This window comes from Amphiura filiformis, chromosome 3 (assembly GCF_039555335.1).
Source record: "Amphiura filiformis chromosome 3, Afil_fr2py, whole genome shotgun sequence".
Classification (NCBI taxonomy): Eukaryota; Metazoa; Echinodermata; class Ophiuroidea; order Amphilepidida; family Amphiuridae; genus Amphiura; species Amphiura filiformis.
This window is the reverse complement of record NC_092630.1, coordinates 40,799,819-40,824,417: the sequence shown is the minus strand read 5'-3', so window position 1 is coordinate 40,824,417 and position 24,599 is coordinate 40,799,819. Positions and strand designations below refer to the sequence as shown.

Below are 24,599 nucleotides of genomic sequence, written 5' to 3'. Positions count from 1 at the left end.
ACATTTTGTTCTTTCAAAGCCAAGTAAATTGGAGATATTGCTCCATTTTTAGGCTAACAGATATGTCTTCTCACCTTAGGATATCAGTGGACGTAGTCATATTCATTGCTCCGAGATAATGGAAATTTGAGGGCCAAAATAGTGTAAAATACAAAAATTTTCCGCGCTACGCGCGCACATTGTAACAATAAAGCCCTTTTTTAGCCGGATAATGGGCGAAAAAAGTGTAGAATATCATTTTTTTCGCGCTACGCGCGCACATCATCCCAATAAGGCCCTTTTCGGGAAGCTCGAAGACATACAGTTTCTATTTTTTGCATGTAACTGATGTAACTGCAATTTTTTCGTCTGTGCCCCCAAAATTTTATTTTGCCCCCCCTGACCAAGAAAGCTGGCTACACCCCTGCCTTGAACGCCTGACTATACGCTACTGAGCAGGAGAAAACAAATTGGCACGCATAGTGTATCTTAGCAAAATGCTGTACATAACCCCTATGCAATAAACCACAGCCGGAACGGTATAGCAATACAAATGACAGCCATGTTGGAAGACAGTTCCTGAAACATTTCTGAAACATAATTACATTTTTCAGATCAACAAGCACCGCAGATATCCTGTCCGGCTGACGTTATTTCCTCTACGACGCAAGTATTTTGGAATAATCCCATTGCATCGGATAATTCCAACAAAGAGCCTACTGTAGCCTGTGTTCCTTCATCTGGAGCAATGTTCCCAACAGATACATCTACGCCCGTTATATGTACTGCAGTAGATGCTACGGACAATTCAGCTTCATGCATGTTCAACGTTATTGTGGGTAAGAAACTTGTCGCAAACCTAAATTATTATCTTATTTTAAAAGTGTGCCAGTGCCAGTGCCTTGTGGATGTGTGTTTGCAAACCACATAATAACTTGTCGTATCCTTAAACAGGTACGGTGTAAGAATTATGCCTATTTATTTTTATATCATGTCTATTAATAAGTGCGTGAGGGTGGGGTGAGTGCGGGATGGGGATAGGTGTGTGTACATGATTGTGTGGAAGAGAATTGTTCGTGTATAAATATTTACATCTTAAAGGAGTATTTCGTCATCCTGGCATTATCTTTTTATGACATTTTTCAGTAGATATCCAGGAAAAAAGCTTATTCCCAAAATTTCAGCTGATTCCGATCAGATCGCAATTCAAATTTCACGATATTTTTGTTAAACAAATTAATCTGCAAGAAATTTTTTGTACATAAACATTATGTAGCCGGAGATTTCAAGTGGTACAAAAATTATTTTTTTGAGAAAAATGGGGATGATGCTGTGGATCACGAAATGCCCTATGTGAGTGTAGTGGGAGAGTGGGTTATTAATGTTGGTAACGTATTAACTTCAGAAAAAGACAAATAATTATATTAAATTAATTAATAAACATTATCCGTTTTTTCTTTATAGATCAGACGGCACCGCCAATAACCTGCCCAGGTGATATCGTCACTTCAAGCAGCCAAGTTTTTTGGCCCGATCCATTAGTGTTTGACAATATCGATACAAACCCTACTGTTGAATGCAATCCTAGTTCAGGGGCGACCTTTTCCATCGGGCAGAAAACAGTTGTGACGTGCACTACCATAGATTTTGCTGGATTCTCAAACACCTGTACCTTTTCGGTAACCGTGGGTATGTTTCTTTTTCCAAAATTATGCCAGACTTCAATAATATATTTTTATTATGTCCAATTATCGCGATTCACAGTACGATACGCAGCCAGCGGTTGCTCTTGCCAGTCCAATTTGACCTCAGGGTTGACATCGCCGTTCTAGCCACCATTGTATTTTCACGCGAGTGTGATAATAATAATGTTGTAAACAGCTCCACAAAGGATTCCGTGTGATCATTAGATAGAAAATGGATCTACTATAATTATAAATTGCCGTTTTAGTGTGCATTCGCGTATATTCATCATCATATTATGACATTTAAACATGACATAATGTTTCTGTGTTGCATTCTTATTACACCGTACTACGCCATGCCGACAAGTTTCTACACTTAGAATTAGTTAATAAAACTAGCTGTTAGAATAAAATAAAATAATGCTAATACAATGCGTAGGCTAGGAAAGCCCGATTACCAATTAGAAGGAGGGATTTCAATCAAATATATATTTTTGTGTAAAAACTGTAGCTGAAGTTATATAGGGTGGTTAATTCGTATTACGCCGGGCTATAGATGTCGAACTTTTCCATTATGAAGTGAGTATTTTGACCTCTCCCCAGCAACCGCTGGGGGCGTATTGTGAATCGACTGAATTGTCCATAGATGATTTCATTTTAAAAGAATTTCAAGTATAATGATTGGTTCTCGCTATCTAGGAGTGTATGAATGATTGAGTCACCGACTCGTCGACAAGGTACGGGTAATATCGGAAATGATTACGAAGATATATATAAATGAACTAAACTCGATGGGAACAATCGAGTTGATAAGTTGACATTATAAACGAAGGTAGTAATTCGTATTCTTATTGCAATACGGTATAGTACAATCAAACAATCAAAAGAAATCGCACTGTTTTCGGTGTGTGGATATAACCTGTAAATGTCAATATGACATTTAACACGATATTGTAACAATTAACTTCATTCGTTCATGTTTTCGTAATAGATCAAGTACCTCCAGTAATAATATGTCCAGCAAGAATGATGGCATCTACAAATCAAGTGTTTTGGACAGATCCTATTGCATCAGACCTAATTGATCTACAACCTACCGTAGCTTGTACCCCAGTATCAGGATCCAGTTTCAACGAAGGACTAAACACTGTCATTTGTACGGCAACTGATGCCACAGGCAACGTTGGATTGTGTTCGTTTGACATTATAATTGGTATGAGATTTAAGTTTTATTTCATTGCATATTAAGTTTCGAGATTCAGTTTGTTTCCCAGATTGTATTATCATGATTTTAATCATATGTGACGTGTCATGTCAAAAGGAGACACTTTTGGGCAGGTTATGAATTTTGAGTTTTTTACACATCTTAAATAAAGAGATAATTTGCTCCACAATGCCGTTTTCCCTAATGAAATCGGACATTCCTAAGCGAAGATATTGAGTTCGATAGTTTTGGTTTTATAAAATTGGAAACTGAGATATCGGCCTTTAAAAATATTATTGACAATGTTTAGAGTAGGAATTAACTTGAAAAATGTCTCAAAAACTACAAGATGCCAGTTATATTCCGGTCTGAAACTATCAGACAATATTTTAAGCATTAATAACATCACAAATTCGCAACAAACCCAAATTGTGAAAAATTCACCCACCGAAAGATTTTTGGCTATTTCTCCATTTATGATCCTGCCCAAAAGTGTCTCCTTTTGACATGACACGTCACATATTATCGTATTTATAGTTTTTGGACAAATATGTATATACACTACGCAAAAAAAGTTTCTTTATGGTTAGGAAATTTACCCACTATTAAAATCTAGCAACTAATTTTGTACGTTTGCTAAATAATCGCATGCGGGTGATTGTCCTGCGCATTTTGACACCTCAATCACTACCCTACGACACTCCTGAGAAAAAATATGAATGTTTAAGTAACCCGAGGTCGAAAAATCAAAATTGCAAAACGGTCTATTCAAGTTTTCAGCATAAAAGAACACACACACACACACCCCCACACACACAAACAAAAACAAGCAGATAACATTTTTTGTTTAGCCTACTTGCTGAGCACATTTCAGGCATCATACTGCCGCTTCCAACTTTACTTGAGATCAATCTCCTTTTCTTTCAGTACTTTGTGTGTCCACCGTTGGCTTCCCTTACAGCAGCCACGCGGTGTCTCATGCTCCTAATGAGGCGTCGAATGTTAACTTGCTCAATCCCGTTCCACTCATTGATAACGATGCGACGCAATCCCACCAGAGTATCTGCCTTTATCTTTTTGTTGACTCGTCTCTTGAGCTGAACCCAAAGGTTATCCAAGGGGCTTAGATCAGGGCTTCTGGAGGGTCACTCAAGTGTCAATTCCTTCTGTTTTGGTAACATATTGAACATACAGTATCTTCCAAACTGCTGAAATCATGACCTGTTTTGAATCCCTTTTCCAAATCCATATCTTTCAAAACGTAAATGTCTTAGCACCCACTCACATTTGTCTTTGTCTTTGATCATTCATCTGCACAATAAGCAAAGGATTATCTAACATGCATAAGAAAATGCTTTAAATTTAAATTGAAAAGGCGGGAATAATGAATCGGTGAATCAGCTCTAAAACAATTGAATAGGCTTCTTTGCAATTTTTATTTTTCGACTTATCTTTTCTCAGGAATGTCGTAGGGTAGTGATTGAGGTGTCAAAATGCGCAGGACAATCACCCGCATGCGATTATTTAGCAAACGTACAAAATTAGTTGCTAGATTTTAATAGTGGGTAAATTTTCTAACCATAAAGAAACTTTTTTGCGTAGTTTACAACTTTGGACAAATATGTATATTTGCAGTCAATTCATTGAAATTTGGTGTACGTTCCTACACTACGCAAAAAAAGTTTCTTTATGGTTAGGAAATTTACCCACTATTAAAATCTAGCGACTAATTTTGTACGTGTGCTAAATAATCGCATGCGGGTAATTGTCCTGCGCATTTTGATACCTCAATCACTACCCTGCGACACTCCTGAGAAAAGATATGAATGTTTAAGTAACACGAGGTCGAAAAATGAAAATTGCAAAAAGGCCTATACAAGTTGTCAGCATAAGAACACAAAAAACAACAAACATGCAGATAACATTTTTTGTTTAATTGCTGAGCACATTTCAGGCATCATACTGCCGCTTCCAACTTCACTTGAGATTAATCTCTTTCTTTACCAGTCTTTCAATACTTTCTGTGTCCACTGTTGGCTTCCCTTACAGCAGCCACGCGGCGTCTCATGCTCCTAATGAGGCGTCGAATGTTACCTTGCTCAACCCCGTTCCACTCCTCGTTGATAACGATGCGACGCAATCCCACCAGAGTTGTATCTGCCTTTATCTTCTTGTTGACACGTCTCTTGTGCTGATCCCAAAGGTTCTCCAAGGGGTTAAGATCAGGGCCACTCAAGTGTCTCAATTCCTTCGGCTTCAAGAAATGCAGCTGTAATCATGACCTGTTTTTAATCCCCTTTCCAAATCCATCTCTTAAAACGTAAATGTCTTAGTACCCACTCACCTTTGTCTTTGATCATTCATCTACACAATACGCAAAGGATTATCCAACATGCATCAATTAAAATGCTTTAAATTAACATTGAAAAGGCGGGAATAATGAAACCGTCTTGGGTCAGTGAATGTTGAATAGGCTTCCTTGTAATTTTCATTTTTCGACCTCGTGTTACTTAAACATTCATATCTTTTCTCAGGAGTGTCGTAGGGTAGTGATTGAGGTGTCAAAATGCGCAGGACAATCTCCCGCATGCGATTATTTAGCAAACGTACAAAATTGGTCGCTAGAATTTAATAGTGGGTAAATTTCCTAACCATAAAGAAACTTTTTTTGCGTAGTTTAGTAATATACCGTCTAATTATGGCCCGGAAGTTACGGCGATTCTATTCGCTGACATAACTTTGTATATACGTACATTTGACGTTGTCTACACTTGAAATGAATCGCAGATGAGTAATATTGCATAACACACTGCCATCTTATTAGTTTTTCAAGATACATTTCTTGAGAATTTTGCACTTGTGTCACATTATTTTTTCAATACTCTATCATTATTGCATTTATTTCAGGACAACAGGACCAAATAAACCCGTCAATAACTTGTCCTGGTGATTTCGCAACATCAACTGATATTCCTTCATGGCCTGATCCCGTTGTATCTGACAACCTTGATACGTCACTGACTGCCTCTTGTAGTCCCCCATCTGATTCAAGGTTTAGAGCTGGACAAACGACAGTTACATGCACAACCACTGATAACGCAGGAAACACAGCTACATGCAGATTTGATGTTGTTGTGGGTAAGCCTAGTATTATCGATAACATTTCAAGAACCATGCATATTATTGCTTTTGTACTAACATGATTGAAGATATAATTATACAAAATTTCGAAGACTAATATTGTCACACATTTTACGAAAATTTTCCAATTTCAGATCAAGAAAAGCCGCTGATAACCTGTCCATTTGATGAGATCATTTCATCTGATCAATTATTCTGGCTGGAGCCTTTAGTTTTTGATAACTTGGACATATTTCCTCAAGTTACGTGTACTCCCTCATCAGGGTCTACTTTTACATCTGGTGTTACTACAGTTACATGTACGGCAACTGACGATGCTGGCAATTTCAATACTTGTAGCTTCACTGTAACTCGAGGTATGTACAAATACGTGTGTAAGGCCGCTGAGTGTATTCTTATAAGAGGATGAGAAGCCAGTGTGCGCGCGCCAAGGTGGTGTTTGCATAACTTTAATTATTGTATTTTAACTTTCAGCATTGATTAGTGTCAATATCTACGCATTTTTTTTTTTTTGTATTTTCTAAACCGTACTTGATGGTTTTTCAGGACATACTTTTCCTTAATTGATGGCCTTTGTTACTATTTATTAATTATCTTATTACCAGGTGGATGTGGCAATATACCAACTACAGCATCGAAGTGCATCCAATTATTAACAACAGCTTACACCGATTACGACATGACTCTATTTCCAAATTCAATCGGTGACATGAATGCAGCAGATGCTGTAACTCGATTCAATAGTCTTACTTTTACCAGCTGCAATGCGAATGCAGAGCTGTTCTTCTGTGCACAGCTATTTCCTGATTGTCCAGACAAGGGCTGGACTCGTAAACCGTGTCGACAATTATGTCAAGCTGTACGAACTGATTGTGAGGGAACATATAACGCCGCGTTCCCATCTAGTCCATGGGCATGGGACTGCAATGAATTCCATGATACTGGCGGATCAGATGAGTTGTGCTTACTTCCAGAGGGAGGTACATAAATATTATCATTTGGATAGTCGTTACGTTATTACTGTAAGGTTTGGTGTTTAGTGTTTCAAAAAGTATTCATATTGCTTACTTTTCTATGAACCGAGCTGAACCGATGGAATATGATTATTTAATAGTATGTTATTTTGGTTCGCTGTGTGTTGAAATAATCACTTTTATAGATTTAATTGGAAAGTTTTTTGTTTTCAAAGACTCTAGCTCGGTTGGGAACTATTTTAGCGCCTTTTTCTTTTCTTTTTTAACATTATGCCTATTTATAAACCATACTTATTAACGGTTGTTTGGTGTGATAATTCTTCTAACAAAGCATTATACAATGCTCAATTTCAGACCTGAATAATACCAGATATCATACCAATAAACTGTATATACACATATTTTGTAGCAATTTTTAACATAGAGTTTCGTTTCTATATCAAATCATCTTTTGCTGGTTTATGTTCTATAAACTCTATATTTTTGTGCAAATTGAGGGCGCTATGTACATGTATTTTAAATTTAAATTAGCCTCATTATGAGTTATACCTTACATTTCATGATAAGAAGGTTTTTTTGAAAATTCTCTTGTCATTTGTTAGTCTTTTTGCTGATGTTCTAAAACTATTATACAAGTGTCTACCCCTTGTAAAGATGCAAATAGTGCCATCATTGTTCAACTTTTATTTAAAAATGACTCAGTTTAACATGACATCAAACAACCGTGTATTAATAAGTATGTGAGGGTGAGGTTGAGTTGAGTGAGTGAGTTTCCTCCCTCCTTTATGCTCATATTTAGAAATGCCTTTCTTTCTCCTTATTAGATTTTCTCAACACTGGTATTTGTGGCACGCAGGTCGTTAGTCCGGGTGCTGCCCGAATTGTCAATGGCTTGGACGCAGATGAAGGAGAATGGCCATTTATTGGATCACTACGAGACTTGTCCAATGACCACCGATGTGGAGCTACTGTACTTAACGAACAGTGGGCCATTACGGCCGCACATTGCATGTGAGTCCACGGCTTAATACCAATTTCTCCTTCGCAATAACGTCAGTTTCTGGGATTTTCTATATACATTTTGCCATTTTTGCGGACTAAAAAGTTTTGTGTGAATTTTAACTTACTCAAGTTTAGGTCTGGACGAGCGGTATTTTGTGTGAATCACAATGGCGATAGTGATACCAAGAGGAAAGGGGAACTATCCCTGTGAGAAATCGTTTCCTCTTGCCCCCCCCTTGCTGGCCGCCCTGATAATAGATTGTTAGCCCGTTTTTATACTTTTAAGCCCATTTGTGACAATTGTCGCCATATATATTGCCCCTTGAAAGTCGTCATACCCATTTACCCCCTCCATTTGCCCCATCTCTGAAAAGTCCTGACTACGCTATTAGTGAACCCTAATTTTGTCTTACCACTTCATGGGAAATCTTTCACCAATTACAGAAAACAATACATTTTCTCACTAAAACTATCATCTCATCGCATTTTTTCATAATGACCTATTGAAATAATTGCTTATCTATTCTCAGAGGATCTTCAAGGACACTTGTACTAGGTGACACAATAAAGGACCAGCCTACACAGTACCACGTTGACGTTGAATTCTCGGCAATCATTACCCATCCTCAGTACGATAGTGATACCTACTTTAATGATCTTGCTCTTCTTAGATTCAAACAACCCATCACATTTAATGACTATGTTCGTCCTATTTGTTTAGCAACACTACAAGAAGAGCTACAACATTACACAGGTTGTTATGCTATAGGATGGGGCCGTCTGACATACAAAGGAGGTTGGTAACACTAGAGGCATAATTGATTGATTCACCATATTTAATTATTTTTGAGCAAGACGAGAAACCAACAACTTAGGATCGCACAATAGAGGTTATCCGTGTTCTATAAGCTGCATATCCTATCAACGACTGCTATACCTTGTTTAGGACTTTCAAAAGAAGTACCTGCATGTGCAACAATGAGTGTTTCAAAATAGCCCGCCAAAGTCATGCAGGTGACTCCGAGGTCGTGCATTGAATTGGTTTGAATGAGGAATACTACGGGAACTAGCGCCTTTTGTTAGAAGTCACACATGAGTAAAGTGGATAACCTCTATTGCAACACTTTTTGGCGGTCTCTTTGTATCACAAAATGAGATTAAAGACACTAGCAACCTTTATTGTTCAAAAACTTCGGTTCCGGTCTCTCGACGTCTCTTCAACATTTTAGAAACTGCATCCTGTGTATTTCCTAAAGGCACCAATATCCTTCTGTTTGTAGCCGCGAATACGTAAGTCAATGACGCGGGCGTATAAATCTGCGCTCACCTCGCACCCCATGATCAGAAATACCGTATACAACAGACATATGCAACAAAATAAAGCTGTTTCTTCTCACGATAATGCAAAAGCCAATGTGACCCTATCATATCGCTGAAATTACTGCGAAAAGAATGCCCGATGGATCATTCGTCAGGCATAAGAAGCCATTGTGCTACATTACGTAATGTCTGATATGGAATGATACCTTACCAGACACCCGTGATCCATTTTGCATGGCTGACGGGTCATTGCTGGTAAGAAATCTGCACTTAAAAACAGGGATATTAAAAAAAAATATTCCAAACTTTTGTCCATGACTGTATAACCTACTTCCATTTTATGTTTATGGCTATCACTATCCTAGAATCCCCGGAGCATTTACAAGAAGTCGACGTTCCTCTTTGGACACACGATGATTGCGTTGAGGAGTGGGGCTCATCTGTTAATACGGATAACATCTGCGCTGGAGTAGCGCCGGAAGATACATTAGGAAAAGGTACCTGCCAGGTACGTAATAACTAGGAGATAACAAGAAGTATCTGCTCGCCAATAGATGCTCTCATAAAAGTTAATTTTCAGATATATTGTTGACTGCCAGGAGTAGCACCAACTGAAAGTCAGTTTAATCTTCTTGAAAAAGGAGTAATGAAGATATAAAAGAAGATATCAAGTACTTGACAGGAAGGTCAATAGCACCAAGTTATTCATTCAAAAATACAAAGACCAAGCAATCGACAATATCTTGTAGATCTTTGACCCTGATCAAATTTATTTGTGTATACAAGATCTTATTATTGTATAGATTTATTTCGTTCTTCTTGATGCAGTAATTTTATTTATTATTTAGTAAGTTTCTTTAATTCCGTGTCTAATAGGGAGACAGTGGCGGCCCAATGATTTGTCGAGGTGCTGACGATAGCAGGTGGCACTTAGTAGGCGTTACAAGTTTTGGTCCTAGCGGAAACTGCGCCCAGAGAAGTCCAAACGTATGTGTAAGGATAACGCAATTTTATGATTGGATCGACGAGCAAATTAATGGAGCGAACGCCATAAATGGTATGTATATATTCCATTATCTTTTTTTTAATGTGTATTATGTTCTCTTTCTATCAACCTTAATTCTATCGTAAACATTTCTTGTTCATTATAAAAGAACTTAATTTAATAACCAGCCTTTCACGATATTCACCATTTATCTTTTGTAGCGGTTGACTGCAACACAGACACCTTCAAGTGTTCCTCATACTCTGGTGACATATGTATTCTTCAATCAAGTGTATGTGATTTGACTGTCTATGCATGCCCGAGCCATGAAGATGAATTGAACTGCCGTAAGTAATATTTATTTTAAGAATAATAGTCCAACTTGTCTAAAGCGCCTAAAGAGATGGTTATATTCGTTATTGGCCGGTAATTTGAGGGCTTTGTTATTAAGAATAATAGTCCATTTATTGTTATTGTTCTTGTTATATTGTTGTTGTAATAAATGAGGTTAATTTAGAGGCGCATGTTTGCTCTTTCTTTCTATTTTAATTTTGTTATACTATAATTTCTATACCTCTAAATTCTTGACAGACGATTCATGTGGAGATACTTCATACACATTAACCACTGGTAGAAACATTGTCTTCAAATCGCCCAACTATGACGACCTCTTTCCTGACTATCCATCACTGATGTTCTGTCAATGGGAATTCACTGCACCTGCCGATAAGGTCATACTTGTTGAATTCAACACGTTTGATTTGCAAGATGGTGATGATTTCGTATACATAGGTACAACGACGGGAGTCGGTCCACTTACAAGGACATTTTCTCATACTGGGAATGCTGTGCCTAGCTTATGGGTGTCTGAAGGCAATACTGTTACTATATCAATGGACAATGACAAATCAAACGATGATGAGTATCGGGGTTTTCAAGTTACATTGACTGCTGTATCTCCAGATGGTAAGATATTTATTGCTATGGTTATTGGCATTTACCGTCAATTTCATGAAAATTTGGCTTAAGAAAGGGTGTTTTTTTAATCTCCTCGAAAAAGTGCAAAGTTTTCATCGGTTCTTGCCAGGAAGTTTTTTTGGGGTCCCAGCTGCAAATCCCCACCCAAACCACAGTTGAGACCCCTTCGGCATTTGGTGAGTGAAGGTAGTTGGGACTTTATTTTAACGTGTAAAAATTAATCGCATACTATTTACGATTTGCATTGTTTATTTGTCGAATACGTTTGTGAAGTGAAAATCCATAAGAAGTTATTTTTACCTAAAAGTCTTCGTGGTCTTAGTTTCAGAAAAATAAATCACAACAAGATTTATGTTTCACATATTATATAAATCAATAAGTGTTATTTACCAATAATGAGAGGTGTAATTGTTGACTCTTCGTACTCCATATCTTTTGCATACCAGTGTTCGCATTCTTATTCAAAGAGGCTTATACTAAATACGTTTTTGTAATTGTGTCTTCTTCTCTTTTCTTTTTAGATTTCCAAAATCCAGGTGAGTTCCATGTTTGTTGTAAAATGAGGTCCCGGTACATTCCTCCACAGTTCTAATAAATGTTTGACTATTAACAGAATGATTTCGGTTTTATATACCTCATTTCATGTCTTTGCCTGTCGATAGTTGTCGAAAATTGAACCTTACCGGGTTTTTTTCTTCATGTTGATCGTCAACCTAGTGTTCTAGTGCTTCTCTAGTTATCATTATTTCCAGCTTCAATTATTGAACATTATTAATTTTTTTTAATGAGGCCAAAACCATATTCATCTTGACAGCTTATTTGGATACATCAGTGTGTGGCGCACGCCCATCGATCTTACCGCAGATATCTGGAGGTACGGAGGCTACAGCAGGATGGCCTTGGATGGGTTCAATTAGGCTTTCATCAGGTGTGCACCATTGTGGGATTACTCTCTTAGACAGTGAATGGGCAATCACAATGAGAACATGCATGTAAGTTAATGTAAATGAAAGTACACTCCTCAAAAGAATTAAAGGATCAGATGAATATATCAGCATTTCTTTGAAAACATAAAATATGATGTTAATATTATTGATAACAATGTGCTTGATCTTTCATGACATCACTTGTTCCCTAAGTTGTAGACAAAATTCACTCATTACAAATATCCGCTATCACCCACATCTTGAGGGCAGGGGGGAAAATGGAGGCTAAAATTTCGATTTTGAAGCCATTGTTTAAACATCACCACGGTCAAGGTCAAGTCACATATTGAGATGAGTTTGTGAACGTGATATTTATTTGGGTCTATACGTCACATTAGTGGGTATAAGATGTCCTCAATTTTTCCCCGGGGTGGGGAAAGTCATTAATGTAACCGCACAAAAGATGGTCTCCCCGGCCCCCTCCTCACATATTTGACATGTCTGAATGTAGGGGTCATAATTGAGCTACCTTAGTGCAACGTAATTCATAAATGAATACTCTATATGTTCTGTACCATTTAATGATCACGATTAAGACCCCTACACTCAGAGAAACGAGGAGGGGGCCCGGGTGGTCTGGTCATCTTTTGTACGGTTGCATTAATGGCTTTCCTCACCCCCGGGGATACATTGAGGGCATTTTATACCCACCAATGTGACGTATAGACCCAAACACACATTTGTAATGACATCTGCCACTATGTGATGACATCCGCGCTTTAAAAAAATTTGTGACAGAATTTGTTACTCAATAAAAACAAAATACGAAACTGCAAAGAATTTTATTAAGAGTGAGTGTGTTTTTACATTTGAGTAAAACATACGTTAATAAATTATTACTAAAATGTCGAGTCATTCCAGTAAAGATACTAGTTTGTTTGAATAATATGCCACCAGTGTTGATTTTCATTGCCATCGATTTACTTATGTTTGTTCCACTTTTGTTGTTTTATCTGTCATTTACTGATTTACTTTCAGAAATGATGGTCGTTACGCAGTATTTGGAGATCACACGACTACTAAACCACCAACAGTAGGCACACACGTGGAGAGTACATTTTGTGGCATATTCACCCATCCAAAGTACTTCATAGCTCTAATCAAGTTATGTACACCCGTTACATTCAATAGTCAAGTGGCACCAGCATGCTTACACACATCACAAAGTGAAATACAGGATTATGCCATGAATGAGGGGGACGTTACTAGTAAATGCAGGATCTTAGGTTGGGGACAAACATCGTCAGCAGGTATATTTTTGATTATAAATGCCTATTTCAAAACCTGAGGGGCTTACCATTACAGTGTAAAATACAAGTAGTAATTTTTGTTTGGCAAAACCAGTAAGTTTTTACTTACTAATATTTCGTCCATCTCGTCGGAGGACTTCATCAGATGTGAGCATCTGATCCACTTTCCCGGGAAACTGGCTTCCGGTTTTGAGTAGTCTTACTTCCAGTCTTCAAAAGTGGGTCAAATACGTGACTTAGGAAATAAGTGCCTTCCTCTCTATTCATGGTCTTGGTCCCCCTCTTTCTGATCTCCATCGCTTCTCGTACTTCTCTTGACTTTCTGACATGCTCCTTGCCCAGTATATTGGAGTCATCCCAATTGACTACATGATTTGCCCTTGCGACATGATCCGATATGGCTGACTTTGTTTGTTCTTGCTCGGATGCCCTACGTTCTGACCGAGTAAACTTTTTCTCGTTGGCTTTCTTTACTTCCGCTTTGTGCTCCGCAAGTCTTATCCCAAACAGACGCGAGGTTTCGCCAACATAAGTGAGATCGCAATTTTGGCAGCCAATCTCATAAATACAATTGCCTGTTTTTAGCTTGTCTCTTTTGTCTTTGGGGTGGACCAGGATTTTTTTGAGGGTTTGATGAGGTTTCATAGCAGTGTCGACTTTATGCTTCTTGAAAATTCTTTGAACACGCTCGGAAATTCCATTGACATAAGGGAGCACTACCATACCCTTGCTTTTGTCCTCATTCTTTTGGTCTTTCTTTGCGGTAGGTTTAACAGCTGGATTTGATTTATGTTGCATTTTGATTTCACTTGGTCTACTGCCCATTTTGGATAGCCACAGTTTTTTAGGGCTCCTCGCACATGTTTCTCTTCATTTGCTCTGTCCGTTTCGTCCGTGACCACGCTGTACATGCGATCAAACAAGGTACGGACTACAACCATTTTCTGATGGAGAGGGTGTTCTGACTTGAAACTGAGATATTGGTCAGTGTGGGTTGGTTTCCTGTATACCAGGAGCTTTACCGAACCATCAGGTTTCCGGACAATTAGCGTGTCGAGAAATGGGATTATTCCTTCTTTCTCTTCTTCATAGGTGATTTTTATACTGTCTGTTTTGTCGATTGTGTTGAGGTGATCGGTTAAGTTTTGAACTTGGCCTGCTTTGATTATTTCTAGTACATCATCCACATAGCGACGCCAATACCGTGGCTTACAATCAATCGGGGCAGTCGCGATTGCTTGCTTTTCCAGAAATTCCATAAAGAAATTTGCTATGATGGGGCTGACTGGGCTGCCCATCGCTGCACCAAACCGTTGCCTAAATATGTCACCTCTAAATTCAAAATACTGGAAGACTGGAAGTAAGACTACTCAAAACCGGAAGCCAGTTTCCCGGGAAAGTGGATCAGATGCTCACATCTGATGAAGTCCTCCGACGAGATGGACGAAATATTAGTAAGTAAAAACTTACTGGTTTTGCCAAACAAAAATTACTACTTGATTTGATCTACAAACCTGATGAATCTATTCACTGACAGTGTAAAATACCTTTACATCGAAAACAATTTTTTTTTAAACTGTTCATGTCTAGGGCCCGGTCTAGGGTGTGCGATCTTGAAGCTGCAAAGTCGCCGTGTTGTTGTTAATGGTTTATGGAATGATTGGGGCCGTAGTGGTCAGCGACAACCTGTAAAGTGTGCTGAGGCTTGTGGATCAACGCCTAGGTGCTGTGCCTGTGCGTAGTGCACTATAAATCACTGCGCTTTTTTTAAATAATTTTTTAATGGAACTACACAATGAAACATGAACATTTACCTTGCCAAAGCTTTCGAGATCACCTGTTCCCATCTTCACCAACACGACTACTGTTTAATCAGGTTGCTGTTCTTAGTTTGTTTTAGGATGCGAATTAGTGTCTTGAAAAAAAATTCCTTGAATGATTCTGTGGATAGATTTACACTTCTGGATTTAGAATAAATAAAACTCTCCTTCTTGTGTGTGCCGGAAGTTTAAATCTGTACCGGATGAATTTTTTTATACCTTAACACTATAATGGAATGGTTATGTGCAAGGACAATATCATGTGAATTATTTCTGTTATATATATTAGGTGAAAATGTTGAAACTCTACGTGATGTTGAAGTAAATTTGGCTACCGATAATTGTGGCTTTTCGGACAATTATTTGTGTGTCAGGGACACAGCGACAAGTACAGCTGGTGCTTGCTCTGTAAGTATGTTTCCTGTGATTTGTTCAAGACAACATACATTTTACTGAATACGATACAAATTGACTCAATTTTATCCAGAATGTAGAAACGCAAAACAAATTTCGGTATTTTGCTTGAAAATTTGCTTGCAGATGGAAGTTTATTTAAACTTGGTAAAACATGAGTAGACAATAGAAGATTTTATTTCAAATTATCAAATAATTATGAGAATAACCGTTAGGATTATATACATATTATAACAGGTCCGATGAAATAATTTAAATTTTAACCCAACTATAAATAAAAATCGAGAGGGAAATAATTTGAATTGAAGACTACAGTGAAAGTACTGCCAAAAAACAAAAACAAAAAACTACAAAAACATATAGTTCTATAACACTTACATAGAATTATTTTATGTTTTCAAAGAGATACTAAATATCACAATATGAACATTAAAATAAGACCGAATTAAAAAGACTAGTTTGCGTAAGACGTCCTGTCAACCAGACCAAAAATGCCATACTGCGCAGGTAAGTAACCAATCACGCCGCGCATTTGCCCTGACGTCAAACTCCCGGGGTCAAACTTTTCATTTATGACCATAATTATATGTTTAAACATGGACTATTTTACTTACGAACTATTTCTGAACAAATGGGCACGTCTTCCACGGGAGTCTTCAATATTACGCTAACTTCTTTTTCAAATCCGAATAGGGTGATAAAGGAGGTCCATTACTGTGTATTGGAGACGACCAAAAATGGCGTGTAGTTGCAGTGATATTGAACACGTATTGCGAAGAAGAAGGCGCTGAACATCCATTCATACGTCTGTCACCATTCCAGACTTTCCTATCAGATTCCATGGCAGTTGATAATGGTAAGGGGAACGCGTAACAACTGAATTATGAATGTAATTATGAAATTTTTTGTAATTTAGTTGCCTGGAAATATTCGTATAAAATGTGAGGATGGTACTTATATATATTATATAGACAATAATTTTAGAGCTTTTTAGCAGAAAGCCTATAGGGTATGCAGTCAGTGGCGTAGGCAAGTTTTTGGAACCGGGGGGAGCACAACTTATATATGTACCGACGGAAGTTGTGAATTGTCGACGGCCTAAGATGAACCGACGGCACTGATGAGACCTCGCCCCCTGGCTACGCCACTGTATGCAGTTGCAAATATTTTGCCGATCCAATAACAATGGTAGCTTACAATGGATTACGGTACTACTGATGGCTAAAAATGAAATGAAAAAAATCCGCTTCAAGGAAAGTCTACGATTATATGAAAAACAGTCTACGTTGATAAGAAAAGATTGACAAATACTACCAAGGATTAGACTGGATCCTTCAGTCTTTCAACAACTACGCACGGTCATCGGGTTGTACTGCTCGAATAAGGCAACGTGAAGGATTGTGGGTAAATAAAAGGCGCCGCCATTAGAGGCCAGATGGATTCAGGCTAACCAATGATTGCTTTTCCATGGAGGTCCGTATTAAGGAAAGTCTACGTTGGTATGAAAAGATTGACAAATACTACCAAGGATTGCTTTTACACGGAGGTCCGTATGAAGGAAAGTCTACGTTAGTATGAAAAGATTGACAAATACTACCAAGGATTGCTTTTCCATGGAGGTCCGTATTAAGGAAAGTCTACGTTGGTATGAAAAGATTGACAAATACTACCAAGGATTGCTTTTACATGGAGGTCCGTATTAAGGAAAGTCTACGTTGGTATGAAAAGATTGACAAATACTACCAAGGATTGCTTTTCCATGGAGGTCCGTATGAAGGAAAGTCTACGTTAGTATGAAAAGATTGACAAATACTACCGAGGATTGCTTTTCCATGGAGGTCCGTATGAAGGAAAGTCTACGTTAGTATGAAAAGATTGACAAATACTACCAATGATTGCTTTTGTATGGAGGTCGTATGAAGGAAAGTCTACATTGATAAGAAAAGATTGACAAATACTACCAATGATTGCTTTTGTATGGAGGTCGTATGAAGGAATGTCTATGTTGGTATGAAAAGATTGACAAATACTACCAAGGATTGCATTTACATGGAAGTCCGTATGAAGCAAAGTCTACGTTAGTATGAAAAGATTGACAAATACTACCAAGGATTGCTTTTCCATGGAGGACGTTATTAAGGAAAGTCTACGTTGGTATGAAAAGATTGACAAATACTATTGCTTTTACACGGAGGTCCGTATGAAGGAAAGTCTACGTTAGTATGAAAAGATTGACAAATACTACCAAGGATTGCTTTTACATGGAGGTCCGTATGAAGGAAAGTCTACGTTAGTATGAAAAGATTGACAAATACTACCAAGGATTGCTTTTCCATGGAGGTCCGTATGGAGGAAAGTCTACGTAAGTATGAAAAGATTGACAAATACTACCAAGGATTGCTTTTCCATGGAGGTCCGTATTAAGGAAAGTCTACGTTAGTATGAAAAGATTGACAACTACAAAAATATACCAAGGATTGCTTTTCCATTGAGGTCCGTATTAAGGAAAGTCTACGTTAGTATGAAAAGATTGGCAAATACTACCAAGGATTGCTTTTACACGGAGGTCCGCATTAAGGAAAGTCTACTTTAGTATAAAAAGATTGACAACTACTACCAAGGATTGCTTTTCCATGGAGGTCCGTATTAAGGAAAGTCTGCGTTAGTATGAAAAGATTGACAAATACTACCAAGGATGGCTTTTACACGGAGGTCCGTATTAAGGAAAGTCTACGTTAGTATGAAAAGATTGACAAATACTACCAAGGATTGCTTTCACACGGAAGTCCGTATGAAGGAAAATCTACGTTGGTATGAAAAGATTGACAAATAATAATAAAGGATTGATTTTCCACGGAGGTCCGTATGAACGTCTACGTTGATATGAAAAGATTGACAAATATTACCAAGGATTGTTATTACATGGATTCCCTATCAAGGAAAGTCTACAATGGTATGAAAAGAAGGTATCAACGTAGATTTTTTCTTGATCCTCATTCACGTGACAAAACAATCCCGATGGTCTGAGAAGTTTGGTTGATTGCAATTACACTCAAACTTACACTCCGACCTAAGCATCCACCCCATGCCATCACCCACACCCTATAACCCCACGCCCAACCCATCCACACTCCTACACACCAAATTGACAATTACATTACTTCTTCAACAGATTGTGCAAACCTAGGAGCAACGTGTAACGATGGTCGGTGCTATTTAACGTCAGGAAGATGTAATGGGTATTATGAATGTGAAGGCAAGGAAGATGAAGTAAACTGTCGTAAGTTGTATTGATATAAGGGACCGTTCACAAACACTTGTAAGGGGGGCCTGATGCAAAAAAAATTTATCGCGAAATTTTTCGGCCCCCCCCCCTTTACAGACCTCGAAAATTTCAGGGCCCCACTTTTTGACATGAAAATTATGGGTCAACCCCATAGAAAAGCGTATAAACTCAATTTTTCCAGGATAATTTGTGGTCTTTTTTTTCAGGGCCCCCCTTTAGGAGGGTCAAATAACTGGAAAAATCCGTTCCATATCGCCTTTCGAGTTTTGAAGTAATTTTTCAATTTATTTTTTATTTTCAATCAGATGACAGTTGCATTGTAGTTGGAGATACACCAGATCAGCAAATTACCTTAGCAGAGCAGCCTAATCAATCAATAACAATATCATCAGCAAATTATCCCAACACCTATGATAATGGAATTGAATGCGTCTGGATTTTTACTTCTCCTGGAGAGTCATCCATCACGTTTACTCTTCAGAACTTTGCAACAGAAACCACTTACGACTATGTCAGAATAGGTAGTGGTATGGATTACACAACACAGCAGGTGCAACATCTGACTGGGACTCTAACAACCCCAGTTACCTATACTATCAATTCTAATCAAGCTTGGATGTCATTTACAACTGATGGATCAGATGGTGAATCAGGCTTCCAAATTCAAGTTTCGTATGATTAGTAACTGAAACAAAGTGCTTGTTAATAGTGTTTTATACATATAGATATAATGATAAATGCTGTACATGTTTTCTAATTATTCAAATTAAAGTTTATGAACAAAATGAAGTCATATTATGTTGTACTTTGTCAGTAGTTTGTATCGTCACAGGGAAAATGCTGCTTTAGTTCTGAAGCACATTGATTGTCTTTGCCTGTGGTACAAAATGCCCCGGTTCAAAATCTCCACTGGACCAAAAAAATCAAATCAACCCCACTTTCCCTGAAGTTCATCTGGAAAAGGCGAGGTAGATGACACACAGTGATAAAGACCTCGTTACAGTCGGTTCCGATCAGGTTAAGGCCCGATTGCCTGTCCTATAAAAATGTCACGACCCTCATTCACCATGTTCACCAGGTCACTTGGTCTGGTTCACGTTTCGTCAGCGTTATCTTTCTGATTTCAGCTGTTAGTTTAATGCCTATAGCATTGCATTAAACACCCTGCATTAAAAGGCATTTACCGAGTGCTCCCACAAAGAACGTGGCACTTTCAAAAATACTAGTTTAAAGAGGACATTTTTGTGCTTCTCCGAAATTTTAGTTGGAAATATGGTTTAATAGCGGATTCAAACAAGTTACCATGCCATTTGTGATGCATTATGTATCCTTCCTCTTCATGGCAGTCCTGCCGAGCCATTCAAACATCCTGTGAGATTTCTTACATTCTAATATTCCATTATAATACACCAAACACTGCTGAACCCACTTGTACCAATCGATGGGATAATTTGCTAGTATTGAATCGGAACCACTCGATTCACCTTCAACAAACCCGACGCTAAGAGCCTTCTCATAGCTACCAGCTTTATTTGTCAGTTCATGATGTATTAGACATAATGCCAAGCTGATGGCAAGCTTACCAACGACTCCCACCTTAACATATTTTCATGAAAAAGAATACAGTTTATAGGCAGTACTTTGTAATTGACTTCGTGTGAATTTTTAATCAAATCGTCAGCATTTTCAGCTACAATGTAATATGCTGGACGTGTATTTAACGAGATCCAAAAGTTGTTTAAAGCTGAATTAAAGCTGAACTTCAACACTACACTATTTTTGCTCACCTGGAACGTTTTCACTAGTCCGACTAGCGTTTTCAGCAGATGGTGATGCTGTGATGATATCTTGTCTATCTCATCTTGTCATCACAGCATCACCATCTGCTGAAGACGCTAGTCGGAATAGTGAAAACGTTCCAGGTGAGCGAAAAACAGTGTAGTATTGAAGTTAAAACTTTAATTCATTTTATCTACCACTACGTATGAATATCCACTATATTGTGTAAAGCTATTTGGTAGCTTAGTTCTCAGTTCGTCGATCCATATAATTTTTTGGAAAATTCGTTTGATTCACAAGTTTTTCATATGATGCCATCCATTACTGGATCTTGAACGAAGATTGTGTGCTGGGATCCGCGTGAGAGGTATTTGTGATTTATTTTACAGCATATACCATATCCTTGCGAAATAAACCCTTCTTTGGATTTTCAACTCCTTCCGAACATGTTCATAAGATCACATTTCATCTATTTGAAATACCACGACTTCTTTCACTCTGTCAAGACCATAGCGGTAGGCAGCTAGATGCACCTCGTGGAAAATCTCAGCTACACACAGACTGTAAATGTGAATGGTTAGTGAATTCAGACATGTAAGCCAGTCATGATGCGTTTTCAGATGACATTCCTGTTGAGCCATTCAAACAAATTAACCGTCCATTTGTTGCCGAAATGAGTAACATGTAATTTGCACTTACCTACTTCTGGCACTGAACAGGTATTATATTCGTGAAACAGAATACCAGTTTGCAGCCAATATTTCTCAACTTCTTCGCGTGGATTTTTAATCAAGTCATCACAAGTTCTTGACTTAATATATGCTGGATGTGTATTCAATTAGATTCAAAAGTTGTTTCAAACTATATAGCTTTTTCAGTTCCTCTACACAATCTTTCAGAAAATTAATTTTTCATTTGACGCCACAACCCTTTTTGAGTCTTGAACGAAGAACGCGCGTTGGAATGTTTTGTATTTTTCTTCAACAGCATATAAGCCATATTCTAAATATCCCCTTCTTTGAGTACACCATTTCCAGCTCAGCTTATTTCCGAATATGTTCATAAGAATACAATTCATCTTTTTGAAAATCCAAGAATTCTTTCACTCCCGGTCTGGAATATAGCGGCAGGCAGCAAGATATACCTTGTGAAAGATCTCGGTTACGGGACTGTAAATATGATATATGGTTAGCGGATTCAGATATGTCAAACATTCGTGATGGGTTATCAGATTATGTACCCTTCCTCTTCGTGGTAGTCCTGTCGAGTCATTTAAACATCCTATATGAGATTTCTACAAAGAACGCTTACATTCTAATATTTCATTATAATACATCAAACACTGCTGAACACACTGGCACCAATCGGACGACAAACTTGCTAGTATTGAATCAGAATCACTCGATTCACCTATAACAAACCCGGCACTACTAAGAGCCTTCTGATAGCTACCAGCTTTATTCGTCAGTTCGCGATGTATTGGACACATATGCCAATCTGACGGCAAGCTTGACAATGCATCCCACCTTAACATATCTTTGTGAAACTGAATACCAGTTTGAAGGCAATATTTCTCGACTTCTTCGCATGGATTTTCAATCAAGTCATCAGCATTCACTATCACAAGTTCTTGCTGTAATGTGCTGGACGTGTATTTAACGAGATTCAAAAGTTGTTCAGAGCTATTTGGTAGCTTAGTTCTCAGTTCGTCTACATAATCTTTTGGAAAATCCACTTCATTCACAAGTTTTTCATATGACGCCACAACCCTTACTGGGTCTCTAACGAGGAATGTATGCTGGAATCCGCGTGGGAGGTATTCGTATTTACCTTCAATAGCATAAGCCATATCCTTCAGAAATATCACCTTCTTTGAGTTCACTAATTCCAATTCCTTCCGAACATGTTCATAAGAATACATTTCATCTTTTTCAAAATCCACACATTCTTGTACTCTTTCTGGCCCATATCGGTAGGCAGCTAGATACCATTCATGGAAGATCTCAGCCCCACATGGAATGCTGGAAATACAGCGTTCAAATGCAGTTGACAGGGATCGTTGGGTACTCCAGAGAGCTACGCGTGTACAGTCTCCGTTGTGAATTGCCATTTTTAGGTTCAGAACACCGAAAATTGATCATTTGCTCCTTATTCTTGGATATTCACTAATTTCCAATTATTTTAGCTAAGTTTGTCTGCATACTGCAGTTATTATAATGCCCCAGCCAAATATAAAACGATCAGATTACATGTTGACTATAGTAGAAATGATTTCATTATCACCAAAATCTTTACTGCGAATTTAAACTTTTTCAAACATAGAGCGATTTTAGTTTGAGATACCTGGGAACTGGTTAAAAAGGCTTAATTGTTGACGGATGACCTTTACTGTGACTAATAAACAGGCCCTTAGTCCCAAATGCACTACCAAGTACTGATATCCCATTACACTGAAAACACTTTGGTAAGCACCATGAGAACAAAAAATTAAGACGGTCCTTTAAATTGTTTGAGTAGTGTATGTTGAGGTCATTACACACACAATAGGGAAATTTTATTTTGTTACACAAAAGTAGGCACACTATTAATACATTTTGAAAAATACACGGTCAGATATTTAGGGAGAATTCACTTTAAAAAAAAAAAAAAGGTCAATCTTAGGTATTCTGAACCTAAAATGGCAATTCACAATGGAGACTGTACACACGCGTAGCTCTCTGGAGTACCCAACGATCCCTGTCAACTGTATTTGAACGCTGCATTTCCAGTATTCCCTGTGGAGCTGAGACCTTCCATGAATGGTATCTAACTGCCTATCGATATGGTCCAGACACAGTGCAAGAATGTGTGGATATTGAAAATGATGAAATGTATTCTTATGAACATGTTCGGAAGGAATTGGAATTTGTGAAAACACAACTGTTTGAATTTATATTAAAATGGTTCAAATCTCATATCTTTCATATGACACCACCCTTACAAAATATCACTTTTTATGAGTTCATTCATGAGCATTTTAGTGGCTCTTGAGTAGGGTTGGATCAGTAACGTTGCATAATTTGTCAATGTATCACATCCTCTGTGGTTCTAGCAAATGTTTTTCCTGGTATACTTGGGATCACCCAGTTGTTTGATGGGATCATTTCCAAACAAAACATCATGTACAACTAAATTTTAGGCTTAAACAACTAAAAGTGGTATCAATGCTAATATATTCAGATGCTTTTCAGTCATTCGCAACTTGAATTTCCCATCTTTTATAAAATTATTTACTTTTATAGCATTTTTTAAAGCTTTTTCGGATATAAAATGTGCCTATTAATGACAAAATTGGTGGCGCTATTTAGTTACTGGAAATTACTCTTTCAGGCTTTTAATACAAATAATTCCTTTTATTGTTTGATAAAATATGTTTATAAAATTTCCTTGTTGCTTGTTTCACCTATTCCAGCTGTTTTAATGACAGTGTTAATCACCTACCTCTTACAAATAAAGAAATATGATTTAGGATAAATTCTATATACAGCCTGTCTCAAAAAAAATTGTGCAAGTGAAAAGCGCCCTCTTTGGCAATTAGAAAATACCCCTATGACATGATGCTTACATCAACGTCAAAGGCACAGTCTTAGCTCTCAAATACCGTTTGTTCTGTTCATTTTGCTCTTTTTAATCTCGAGATATGTGTAGTTAACAACGAAAGGGTAAAATCACAATTGTGCCACTTTTACTAGGGAATAGGGCTGTACATGTAAATCAATGATAGCTGATGTTGATGCGTCTAATGCACTCCCCCTCC

General features: G+C 37.8%; 1 protein-coding gene across 1 annotated transcript in view; it reads left to right on the top strand.

Annotated features, from left to right (window-relative positions):
* Window positions 1-19,706, top strand: part of LOC140147259 (uncharacterized) — a 59,353-nt gene extending 39,647 nt beyond the window's left edge. The window contains exons 44-62 of the mRNA XM_072169038.1: window positions 594-818; window positions 1,444-1,668; window positions 2,656-2,877; window positions 5,776-6,006; window positions 6,144-6,365; window positions 6,615-6,989; window positions 7,808-7,994; window positions 8,516-8,781; window positions 9,671-9,813; window positions 10,182-10,362; window positions 10,512-10,637; window positions 10,882-11,256; window positions 11,790-11,804; window positions 12,083-12,260; window positions 13,233-13,504; window positions 15,614-15,732; window positions 16,432-16,594; window positions 18,911-19,018; window positions 19,330-19,706. Of these exons, the coding sequence (XP_072025139.1) occupies window positions 594-818; window positions 1,444-1,668; window positions 2,656-2,877; window positions 5,776-6,006; window positions 6,144-6,365; window positions 6,615-6,989; window positions 7,808-7,994; window positions 8,516-8,781; window positions 9,671-9,813; window positions 10,182-10,362; window positions 10,512-10,637; window positions 10,882-11,256; window positions 11,790-11,804; window positions 12,083-12,260; window positions 13,233-13,504; window positions 15,614-15,732; window positions 16,432-16,594; window positions 18,911-19,018; window positions 19,330-19,706 (4,010 nt within the window). The remainder of the gene's footprint in view (window positions 1-593; window positions 819-1,443; window positions 1,669-2,655; window positions 2,878-5,775; window positions 6,007-6,143; window positions 6,366-6,614; window positions 6,990-7,807; window positions 7,995-8,515; window positions 8,782-9,670; window positions 9,814-10,181; window positions 10,363-10,511; window positions 10,638-10,881; window positions 11,257-11,789; window positions 11,805-12,082; window positions 12,261-13,232; window positions 13,505-15,613; window positions 15,733-16,431; window positions 16,595-18,910; window positions 19,019-19,329) is intronic.
* The last annotated feature ends 4,893 nt before the right edge of the window (window positions 19,707-24,599 follow it).